The sequence below is a fragment of the Oncorhynchus tshawytscha genome, linkage group LG32 (genome assembly GCF_018296145.1).
Source record: "Oncorhynchus tshawytscha isolate Ot180627B linkage group LG32, Otsh_v2.0, whole genome shotgun sequence".
In the NCBI taxonomy this organism is placed as follows: domain Eukaryota; kingdom Metazoa; phylum Chordata; class Actinopteri; order Salmoniformes; family Salmonidae; genus Oncorhynchus; species Oncorhynchus tshawytscha.
The window spans coordinates 8,374,288-8,386,018 of NC_056460.1; the positions used below are offsets into that span (position 1 = coordinate 8,374,288).

General features: G+C 41.6%; 2 protein-coding genes across 2 annotated transcripts; one reads left to right on the forward strand and one right to left on the reverse strand.

Moving 5' to 3' along the window:
- Window positions 1–499: 499 nt before the first annotated feature.
- LOC112230340 (chromobox protein homolog 8) lies at window positions 500–4,382 on the forward strand. Its single transcript, XM_024396585.2, has 5 exons — window positions 500–684; window positions 783–826; window positions 1,051–1,116; window positions 1,265–1,331; window positions 2,618–4,382. Exons 1-5 carry the CDS (start codon window positions 526–528, stop codon window positions 3,485–3,487), a joined length of 1,206 nt encoding a protein of 401 aa, XP_024252353.1. The 5' UTR covers window positions 500–525; the 3' UTR covers window positions 3,488–4,382.
- A 1,892-nt stretch (window positions 4,383–6,274) lies between these two features.
- Window positions 6,275–10,463, reverse strand: LOC112230149 (uncharacterized protein C17orf67 homolog). Its single transcript, XM_024396343.2, has 3 exons — window positions 10,334–10,463; window positions 7,544–7,632; window positions 6,275–7,070 (listed from the first exon to the last, which is right to left on the reverse strand). The coding sequence occupies exons 1-3, from the start codon at window positions 10,389–10,391 to the stop codon at window positions 6,954–6,956; spliced, it is 264 nt and encodes an 87-aa protein (XP_024252111.1). The 5' UTR covers window positions 10,392–10,463; the 3' UTR covers window positions 6,275–6,953.
- Window positions 10,464–11,731: the final 1,268 nt, after the last annotated feature.

Sequence of the window (11,731 nt, forward strand, 5' to 3'; positions counted from 1 at the left end):
AATAAGGATAAACTATTGCACATGAATGTGATCTATAGTCTATGTTCTATTTAGACATAGGGCATTTCCTTTAGGCCTATATTGTCTCCTAGTCTCTTCATACAATTTACCTTACCATGACTGTAAACTATTGATTAGGAGCACTTTAAACTGAAATATTGTGTGACAGTTCAGTTGATAACTGAAATGTGCACACATTCAATCTGCTTTCCTTCACCTCTTTGGCGTATTACATTTGAGGAACGTTGCTCCCATTGTTTCATTCTGCACATGTTCTGCGTTATATATCTGGCGACATATGTTTTTAAAGATCTCCGAATAATCCGAGTAATTGATCCACCGCGCTAATGCCACCATTTTCCCCTTAAGAATTTCCAGAAGTGGACGCTCCTCCTACTCACCTAGCAACCGCGGGCACGTAGCAACGGGTAACCCAATGGGCTTACTCTAAATGGTTCCACCGATTGCGGTTCCTAGGCAACACATTTTTTTTATGACGTCTTTTCTGTGCAGGAGTATTATGGGATGTCTGGAATTCACTCCGCGAGACAGGGGAGAAAAATATCTAGCGTTCACCACCAAGCTTTAGCTAACGGTAGCTGGATTGAAGTAAACATGGAGCTGTCTGCAGTTGGGGAACGGGTTTTCGCAGCCGAATCTATCATCAAACGGCGAATAAGGAGAGTATGTGAAACACATTTCCCTAACATGCATAATATACTTTGACGCGCTACTGCAGTTCCCTAACGAAGCGTTCTTTTTCTATTTCTGATGACACGCAGGGTCGAATGGAATACCTTGTGAAATGGAAGGGCTGGTCACCGAAGTAAGTTGCGTTGAATTTAATGCAAGAGAACCTTGCTTCTACATGGATTGTTGCTGGCTGCTAACTGTAGTGTTCGCTTGCTAGCTAGGTGGCATCTGCTAGTGACAAAGTCAGCGCAGCACGCTGGCAGTGTTAGCAAGCTAGCTAACGTTAGCCCGTATCTTCGCTTGCTTTCCCAATGTAGTGGAAAACTAACCTCTGTCAATTGTATTTTTTCTCCATAGATTTAGCACTTGGGAACCGGAGGAAAATATATTGGACTCCCGCCTATTCGTCGCATTCGAAGAGAGGTAAATTGTATGGATATGGGCCTGTTCATGTTGTACATTCATTGCATGCAATGTTAGCTGCACAGCAAAATAAAAATGCATCCGTCACGCAAGTCGCCTATTGCACTTCACTCTCTTGATACTCAAAATGGGTGTCTTGCTGTTCCAGGGAGCGCGAAAGGGAACTATTTGGGCCCAAAAAGAGAGGCCCGAAACCGAAGACATTCCTGCTAAAGGTAGCTATGTTGATATGCATGCATTGTTGAAAATAATCCATCCAACACGCAATGATACTGTGGAATCTACTGAATTTAGGGCTGCATGGTTGGACACGATTTCTAGCATGTGTCATGTAAACAGACCACAGTCTCCACCCACTGTGTATCCACAGGTTCTTCATCTGGTTAATATATAGCAGTTGTTGCACTAACGTAAATATGCAAGTTTGAAGGATCCCACGTGTCAAGTTTTCCCATGAGAATCACCTTTTTTTTCTACCGGTATTAAGGCAACATATTTATTGCTAGATGTGTATTTGTGTAGGTGTGAATGTGTATTTAGGGAGAAGCATTTCGCTACACTCGCATTAACATCTGCTAACCATGTGTATGTGACAAATAAAATTTGATTTGATTTGACTAATTAGTTAGGCTGGTGCTAATAGACGTTTTTTTTTTTAAACGAATCGTGGTAAATTGGTTGGATTGACAGGTAGCCAAATTGATCAATAAACATGCCAGGTTAATTGTTTATATTTCGAAATGAACTCCATTTAGGCCTACACGGGTGGAATATAAAATGTGCTTATAAAAGCGAGGGTTCGTCTATTCCGGTGTGCATCGATTATTCGGCACGGTTAAAAGTTAGCACGTTTTGACGTGTAATCATCAGTAAAGCAATCGTTACAGCTAAGACCAAAAGTTTGAATGGGACTGGTTTTAAATGAAATCTTAAAATCTGAAGACGTCATCAAACGAATGCGCGTGTCTTTTCACGAGAGCCGACTATGACAATTGCTTAATACCAGCATCTTATTTAGAGTGCAGGTTTTCTCGCAGGCCTGTAAATGGCTGTTTTCAAACTGAGCTGCAAAGACATGTCTAACAAGTAACTATTGTGAAAGTGTAAAAGTGCTAGCAAACTGGTGTAGCCTGTAAATTCTTCAGGGGATATAATGAGAAGTAAAGATTTCTACCTTCTTCATTTATAATTGTGTACATGTATTGTTGCAATTATACTCTTTATAAAATTGTTTTGCTAATTGCAAGTGTGCATTTATTAAGACATTATAAAGCGGCTGGCATACTCTTAGTATATATCTTTAATGACAAATAAAGAGTATCCTCAACTGACATTTTAAATTTGTCTTTATGAAAGAGAACATTATACCCACTGAAATTAGAGAAGTGGAAAAACATTTCCCATATTGCCATGGCAATAGCCTACTTTCAATTTTCCATCTTTGTTGATAAGATTTTCCCCATTCAAAAGTGTTTCTTCTCTGGTTTCCTTCCCCGTTTAGGCACAAGCTAAAGCTAAAGCCAAATTGTACGAGTTCAGGAGCGATGCGGTCCGGGGGATACGCGTCACCTACCCGACCCCAGAGCCTGTCATCACCCCCAGAGCGCGAGAGGGGCTGAGGGCCGTGGTCCCCACCATCTTCCCACCCAGCACCGTCAACAGGGGCGAGAGTGTGCGGGTCAGGCCCCCAGAACCGATCCGAGAGCACCGTCAACCAGTCCTCCAGAGGCCCCGAGGCCCCGATGGCTTTGTGATTGTCCCCAAGAAGAGAGGGCCCAAACCCAAGCTGCGATTTAAGGACAATCCCTTCAACGCTCCTCCCGCCGCCCTGTCGCCCCCCAAGAGGAGGGCAGAGGAGCAGGCGACATACGGCCCACTCAAATTGGCCAAGTTGGGCCTGTCCGGTGGTGAAGAGAGGGGGTCTGAGATGAGGGGGATTAAACTAGCCCACAGGCACCAGGAGGAGCTGGGTGGTTATCCCCACAAGCAAATTAGGCCCGTGGCTAGTGGGAGCACACAGCAGCACTGCGGCCCAGACAGGGGCATGTTGCACTCACACAGAATAGGCTCAGACTCCCAGGCCTGCAGGACTAAAGAGTGCCCCTCAAACTACATATCCCCTCCCCAACTAAAGCACCTATCCAAAAAGAATGTGCATCAACCCAGCGAAGAGCTGCCACAGAGGGGGAAGCCTTCACTCATCGCCAAAATCCCTGTGTCGCGGATCCTGGGCCAAACGGATGAGGTGACTTGGAAGCCTTGCTTGAACAACGTGGAGAAGGTTCTGGTGACTGATGTGACCACAAACTTTTTGACAGTGACTATCCGGGAGAGTAGCACAGATCAAGGATTTTTCAAAGATAAAAGATGATTTCCTCTGATTTTAATTCTCTTCAGCTCTGTCAATCTTGTACCAAATTATTTCAAAAAGTCCGTACTTTATAGTGTCATTTATCATTCAGATTTTTTATGTAATGTATAAAAGCAAATTACAGGATTGTATGTGCAGATGTGTGTGTGTGTGTGTGTGTGTGTGTGTATATGTGTGTATATATATATATATATACTATAGTTGCAAGTCTAGTAAATGTAATGACCAAAATGAAAGGAAGTCCATTTGAAGCTAATCACCACCCGTAGGCTATTTGAAAGAGTTGCATGCCTTGTGTACAGCGTTTACTTGTTTACAAATGGCTTTTAGTTTTCAACAATCCGCTTTTAAACAAACAATATACTTTGTCAGACAGGCTATAATTATGTCAAGCTAGTACCTTTTAAATGTTAAGAGGTATAATGGGGGTGCATTTGTCATTTGATTTCACATGTCGGTGAGAAAAACAAATATGGAGAAATCCTAAACCAATTGTAGTGTGAACTATATGTTCCAGGTCATGCCGTTTCAGTTTGAGGTGTAGCTTACCCTATTCATTGCAAAAGTTTATCAAGCACTTTTTTGGAAGGTTTAATAAAAAATTGAATCAAATCGATGTCTTGTTGACCTACATGTCCTCTATAAGAGTTTATATAGCCTTTACAATGCTATAGGCCAGCAGATGTCGGTCTTGTTTCCAGATTTTATAAACTGTTAATAAAAATGAGAAAGTTGCTTGATGTTTATGACGCTGTCTTTGTCGAAGAACATAAGGTCTTTCTGTTGACATCTGTGTTGGACGTATAAATCAGATGTTTTCAATGTAACAGGATGATCACAACCTGATGTCACAGTTTGCTTTTGAGATGCTTTCCAGTAAACTTGTTGCAATTGTCTCGGTTTCTGGTTGTCATGATTTCGACCAACTGATTTTAAGATTCCTTTTTTGCCTTGGTTGTGAAAAGGACTGATGAAAGTTGCAAATGTGCTTTATAGAATTACAGGTTTCAGAAATATTTTGGTGACATGTTTTTTTAAATTTTATTTAGGAAGCTGCTTTAGTTCGCATGTTTCCCGTTGTCCTAATTTCAAATAACGTTGACCATATTTCGAATTTATAGACCAATTGCAGGAATAGGTTTACCTCGTCTTTGCCGTGGTTCATAATGACATTTTCTTAGCAATATTGTAGTGCCAATTATAGTAGAGAAATAGGTCCTATTTTTCGTTGAGATTAGTGCGTTTTGGCAACGGTCCACAAAGGCCTAGAAAGTCAAGACCTTGGTTTATATATTTTGTAATGATTCAGATTTTTAAAAAACAAATCAGGAAGCAACTCAAATGTATAGGCCTATTTGCTTTCATTAAAAATATAATACTAATTTCACTCTTATTTTTATTAAAATGACAAAGATTGCTAAAAGAATGGGATAGTAGGGACTCAGAGACAGCTGATAAAGCACTTTAATAAGAGTTTTATATTGAATTCTATTTAAATGTAATTGTGCTGTCGTCCGGCAAACTTCACAGAAAAAAACCGTAGACTATAATTATTTAAAATGGTTGACATTGGGCTTACGTGAAGAATTTATTTGTACTTTTGCAACAAAAAAAATCAAATCATAAACCAATACAATCCAGCGCCCATCGGTATCTGCGGAATGGACACGATGGTTGGGGTCAAAAGGTAGGTAGGCCTGTGTTACCAAATAGGTCATCAGAGCTAACATAGAATGCCTACGAAATGTACGTTATTACCTGCTATTACACTTATGTCTGGCAGGAATGCATTTGCCTGACAAAAGACTCCGGTCATTTCTGTATAGGCTATGGCTTAATGTTTAATGATTAATTTGCATGATTGTTGCGGGCTTACTCTGTTTTTACTTGGTTGGTTCCAGGGGCCTATTTGTACGCCTATCGGTGCATTCGTTTTGCAGAATCATTCGATGATGGTCGCATGCCTCATGCAGATAGTAATTGAACAATCTGACTCTTGATAGGCTACAATGCAATTTCTCCAGATGAAACACACGTCAGGTGTTAGATGTTGTCATTGAATCATGGGGATATAATACAATACAATAAAAGTTTCCAAAAAAATTGACCAAATGCATCAATAATTGTTCGATAGTTTTGGCCATCAATCAGCCCAAACATCAGCAGCCCATTTCTTAAATTGCATGTAAAATGTGTGCCGGTTCAGTCGTATACGGCCATATATGGCCATTGTCAGTTTAATGATATATTACGCAATGTTACAAATAATTTGCACGACGTTCACTTCGGAGATTAACTGTATTTGTTCTTGTCTGGATATATTTACTCCCTTCACACGTCCAGAACTGCGTAGGATTTAGCCTAGTGCTCCCGGCCATTCAGTTTATCTGCGATAAAGCGTTCAATACTTTGTATCAAATAATTCCCCTCTATCCTTTCACAAGTTGTTATTCATTGTGGTCAATAGCATGCCGTTCTTCTGTAGAGCCTCCTGGGCGAGAAAGTAACAGCACTGTGCAGAGTCATACAGTGAACTCGACGGAAGGGCACTGTCTTAAATTCCCCAAACATCAGTAAACTACGATAGTAACCTCGGGTCATGGCCGACCGCAACAACCGTAACCCCGGGTCAGCAGCGTGGTCAACCCACATGACTGCTCATGTCACCATGGAAAATCTTCCGCTTCACAGTTCCTCTTTCTTAGTAGTTCAAGTCTTTATTTTCTCTAAAGTCTTACCGAAGCCTGTTCAAAGTCCAGTTTCAAAACGGAAGAGAAAAAAACCCACCACATTTCCATATTTTTTATTTATTTGATTAGATTGTTTATTAAATTATTGTTTTTTTAAAACATTGTTTTACATAATACAATGTATATTTTCTCATAACTGTATCCACATATAAACGGATCATGTTGTTAACATCATTTTATATGTTTCCTGTATGCTAATGTTGCTGGAATAAGCTGATCATGCTCTTGTGGCCAGTATCTACTGATGGCCACTAATGTTCCCTGCTGAGGCTTCATCGTGAAATGCATGTGACAGAGTTACACTCTGAGCTTCACCCTCATATCATTATCATGGTCATCATCATCATTGTCGTCATCACAGTTTTCAACATCCTTCTTGCCGTCAACGCCTTCTGCCACACAGAAAAAGTTGTTCGCCAGAAGACAACAAACAAAAGACCTAGAATCAGTTTACCCCAATTCTAACTATAACCAATCAGGAGGGAAATACAAAACTGATCAGCCAATAGGCTAATTATAGGTACTGTACATTGTGTTCAAATGTGTCCAAAATGTAGTGAAATGATGTACTTTCTGGTACTTTTTTTGTTACACAGCATTTTGCTACCCTGTTCCCTACTCAAAAAGCCCCAGGGGACCCAAGCAGGCATGTTTTATGGTTGTGTTGGACAGACAGGAACCTGGGCTGTGAGGAGTCAAGGCGAGGTCACTGGGGATTAGACAGGGTGTCCGTAGTTCCTGTCACAGCGGGGGTAGCAGTGGGGGTTCAGCCAGTGTTCCAGGTTGGTCTCCTGGGCCCTCTGATCCAGAACCTGCATGTGGAGCAAGTGCTCCTATACAGAGGGAGGGAGGGAGGGAGGGGGAGGGAGGGAGGGAGGGAGGGAGGGAGGGAGGGGGAGGGAGGGAGGGAGGGAGGGAGGGAGGGAGGGAGGGAGGGAGGGAGGGAGGGAGGGAGGGAGGGAGGGAGGGAGGGGGAGGGAGGGAGGGAGGGAGGGAGGGAGGGAGGGCAAGAGTCAAAAGAGGGGGAAGAGAGTGTGAGAGAATCATGAATGGTGTGGGCTGTCTTTTTTCTTTTTTTGGAATGAAACACACCAGGGAAAGAAAGAGTTGACAAGCAGTTTCATTGTATCACTACATATTATCTAAAGTGCTGTTAGTTTATCAAGCCGCAAGCAGCTCTCATTATCATATCAAAACAGAAGAAATTACAGGGTAACTGATAAGTGAAACATTTTTTATGGATTCTTAGAAGGATGAGCACCACGCTGCAGGTTTCGAATTGTGCCCCTTGCACTTTGAACCTTACCCTCATTGGCTCATCGGGGTGGCCGGGCTTCTGCCTCTTGGTCCGCAGAAGTTGCTTAGCATAGCTCTCCTTGATGATTGGGTTTGCATCTGTCGATAGAGAGACAAAGCATTTCAAGACATCAATGTCCCTTCGTTTTCAAAGAGCTGACTGTGCAACATCACTGCTTGCCTACGCAGGTTGGCATTTATTGTCATAAGTTTTGCCCTGGAGGCAGCTCTGCAAAGTGGTCACTAGCTGGCAGAGCAACAAAGTCATAGTTTTGTCACACCTGGACTACTGCCCAGATGTGCGGTCATGTGCGGCAGAGAATGACAAAGGTAAATTGCAGTTGGTCCAGTACAAAGCAGCACATATCGCACTTAGATGTAGACAGAGGGAAAGTGTCAGTGGCATGCATGTCTCCTGGCTCAAAGTTGAGGAGAGATTGACTGCATCACTCTTGGTCTTTGTGCGAGGTGTTTGATCTGTTGAAGGTACTGAACTGTCTGTTCAAGCAGTTGGCACACAGTTCGAACACCCATTGGTACAACACAAGTCATGCAACCAGAGGTCTCTTCACAGTCCCCAGGTCCAGAATAAGAGGCTGGGAAACGCACAGTATTAAGTAGAGCCATGACTACATGGAACTCTCTGCCACCCCAGGTAACTTAAGCTAGCAATAAAACCAGTTTTAAAAAAAACAACAGATAAAACAACACCTTACTGCACAAAGGGAACTGTGAATCGACACAGTCATTTTATATATATTGTATTGTAATTTGCACTGCACTGTGTATTAGACCTAGAGATTGTGTGTATGTACTGATACAGTGCATTCAGAAAGTATTCAGACCCCTTGACTTTTTCCACATTTTGTTACGTTGCAGCCTTATTCTAAAATGTATTTTTTTCCACAGCAATCTACACACAATACCCTATAATGACAAAGCAAAAACAAGTTTTTAGATATTTTTGTCTATATAATGTCTCACACAAACCAAGTCATGAGGTCGAAGGAATTGTCCGTAGAGCTCCGAGACATGATTGTGTCAAGGCACGGATCTGGGGAAAGGGTACCAAAAATGTTACTCCTCAGTAAAAGGCACATGACAGCCCGCTTGGAGTTTGCCAAAAGGTACCTAAATACTTTCTGACCACAGGAAACAAGATTTTCTGGTCTGATGAAACCAAGATTGAACTCTTTGGCCTGAATGCCAAGCGTCACGTCTGGTGGAAACCTGGCACAATCCCTACTGTGAAGCATGGTGGTGGCAACAACATGCTGTGGGGTTGTTTTTCAGCGGCAGGGACTGGGAGACCAGTCAGGATCGAGGCATAGCTGAACGGAGCAAAGTACAGAGAGATCCTTGATGGAAACCTGCTCCAGAGTGCTCAGTACCTTAGACTAGGGTGAAGGTTCACCTTCCAACAGGACAACAACCCTAAGCACACGGCCAAGACAAAGCAGGAGTGGCTTCGGGACAAGTCTCTGAATGTCCTTGAGTGGCCCAGCCAGAGCCCAGACTTGAACCCGATCGAACATCTCTGGATGTGGAAAAAGTCAAGAGGTCTGAATACTTTCCAAAGGCACTGCATGTAGGCTATGTGTGAAGTTGTAAATGTATGTATTTCAGTCCTTGACTAATAATGTTCTGTACTATGTATAATGTCATGTTTCATGTGGATCTCAGGAAGAATAGCTGATGCTTTTGGAGCAGCTAAGGAGGATCTTAATAAATACCAAATACCCCCCCAAATCGGATTTTAAACATAACCTTAACCTTAACCACACAGCTAACCCTAACCTTAAATTAAGACATACATTTTTATGATATAGCCAAGTTTGACTTTGTAGCTGGCCCATCTAGCAGAAAATCGCTCAGTTCTGCCTCCAGGGCAAGATTCATGACAATGAACGTCAACCTTAATTTGTCTACATCTATCTCAAACGAAAATATTGCAGCAAATCAGTGACATGGGGTACTCTATAGGGAATACGGTGTGATTTGAGATGCAACCCTAGTCTCATAGAGCTCTGTCTCTGTCTTTCCCCCAGCAGCAGCAGAATATCATTAGGAGGTTGTTTTTTGGTGGAGCAACAAAGTAGCCATTCATTTCCCCCACTCTCCAGAGAGCCAGGCCAGCCCGTGGAGCACGTGACCCCCAAAGACCAACCTGTGAGGGGGTATGAAAATGAACCTGGCTGGCTCTGTCAACAGCGCCAGGCACACACAGCGACGTGGCAAAGCACTACCCAGGGCTCATGCAGGCTTTTTGCAATGATTTTGAAACGGCATTGATAAGAGTTTAAAAATGGAAGTACATGATATATTGTAAAAGGGTGCAGATCAATACAATATTTAAATGAGCTATGTGCATTGCAGTTAAAACAATTCTGTCATATTTGTTTTGTTTTACATGAACAATTATTTGTTTAGCTTATTTGTCATATTTTCATGCAATATCTTCATACAACAGAAATGTATTCAGTTTCATATTTACTAGTTACAATGACGCAACACAATATTTGCTTTTCTGTGCAGGACTGAATTGCATTTTTATTTTGTAAGTTTAATTATGAAGCAATTACTTTGCTTTTTGCATGTAATTATTTGAGCATATAAAGTACTGCATTAATTACTACTTAACAACTGCATAATCATATTATCTTTAAAACAACATTTCTATTGCATTAACATTTAGAAAAAAATGCAAAGATAAACTTTTTATCAGAGACCTTCACAAGCCATCAAAAGGTGAATTAATACATTTTTCTAAAGGCAATTTACCTCTTCAAAATGAGCCTACCTGCTGTGTAGATGATCAAGAGGACCAGACAGAGGGAAAATGCCACAAACTTCTTCATCTTGGTCTCAGCTCTCCTGCCCGGCTACTTCTGCACTGAGACCCCAGTCCGTAGGAGATGAGGGGGTAAATTCTCATCTTACGTCACCGATCCCCTCCCCAATCCAAATATAACAAAACTGGGTCACATAACTGTGAAAACATCTGTTGAGTGTCAATGTGCCTGCTGTTCTGGCATGAGACATGTATTTATTTGTATATTTATTTGGTGTTGATTATAGCATGCAATGTACTTGTTTTTTCATCAGTTTGAACTTTGCTAGCGTACTCAAATACATTTTTCTTCTAGCACGAATTACATCTGTATCCAGTTGCAGATTTAGTGTTATGATTTCAAATTTGCAATGCTGATTCTATCCACTTGATGGCGCGCAAAACTCATTTTATACAGAGATCATTTGTTAAGGAATAATGGATGTGTTTTTCGCAAGGCAGTGGTTTTTTTAAAGGCTATATTCTGTTTTGTTCTTGGTTTCCAGGAAACTAAGCCATGCGCCTTATCGGCCTTGGGCCAACACTTATTTTTACGGCACTTCAATACAAAGTTTTTTCCGTAGCAGGTTAGGAGAGCATTTTCGCTAACCATAACCCTTGTCCTAACCTAAACCTCAGAATCCTAACCTCCTTCGCAAATTCTCCTAACCGGCTTCAGTATCGACGTGCCGTAAAAACATTGTTTTGGCCTTATCACTGTTTGGATTGCAAGATTTTTTGACAGGGTGCCTCGTTTTTAACAGTCATTCCAGCCAAATGTAATGTAATAAAGTTATTGTTCAACTTCTTTCTATCATCATGTAGAAATGCCCAAATAATGTGTCTGTTTTTCCTAAATATAAGATTTAAGAAATTACGGGTAACTTCCTATAGGCCTTAGTAACCTATCAGTGAATGTGAAGCTCTGTCTGCGTTTATAATATAATTGTGTTATGTAGATGGCCTTGATGCCTTTGAGGCAAATGTTAGTAATACTATTTAAATGTGTTGAACGAAAAGCTCTAAATCTTTCCCCTCAACAAACTGTTTTTGATCTGTTATTCAGTTGCCAGAGTCAGCTGAGCATTACGTAAAAATGTACGTCATGGTTTCGTTAGCATATTGGCCAATTAAAACGAACGACACTATTGATAATGAGGGCGTTCAACATTGCAGGGGAGTCGAAACTGACTGATCTACAAATCACATTGCAGCATAAATAACCATAGAGAATGATAGGGGCCTCTAGTGGCCAAAAGGCTATTAGCATGGGCCGCGCCATTGAGGGCTTCCACCATTTTAATGTAGTCAACTGGGTGGGACTTCATTGGCTCATCGCCCCTGGTGACCCTTTTAGAGTCATGTCCA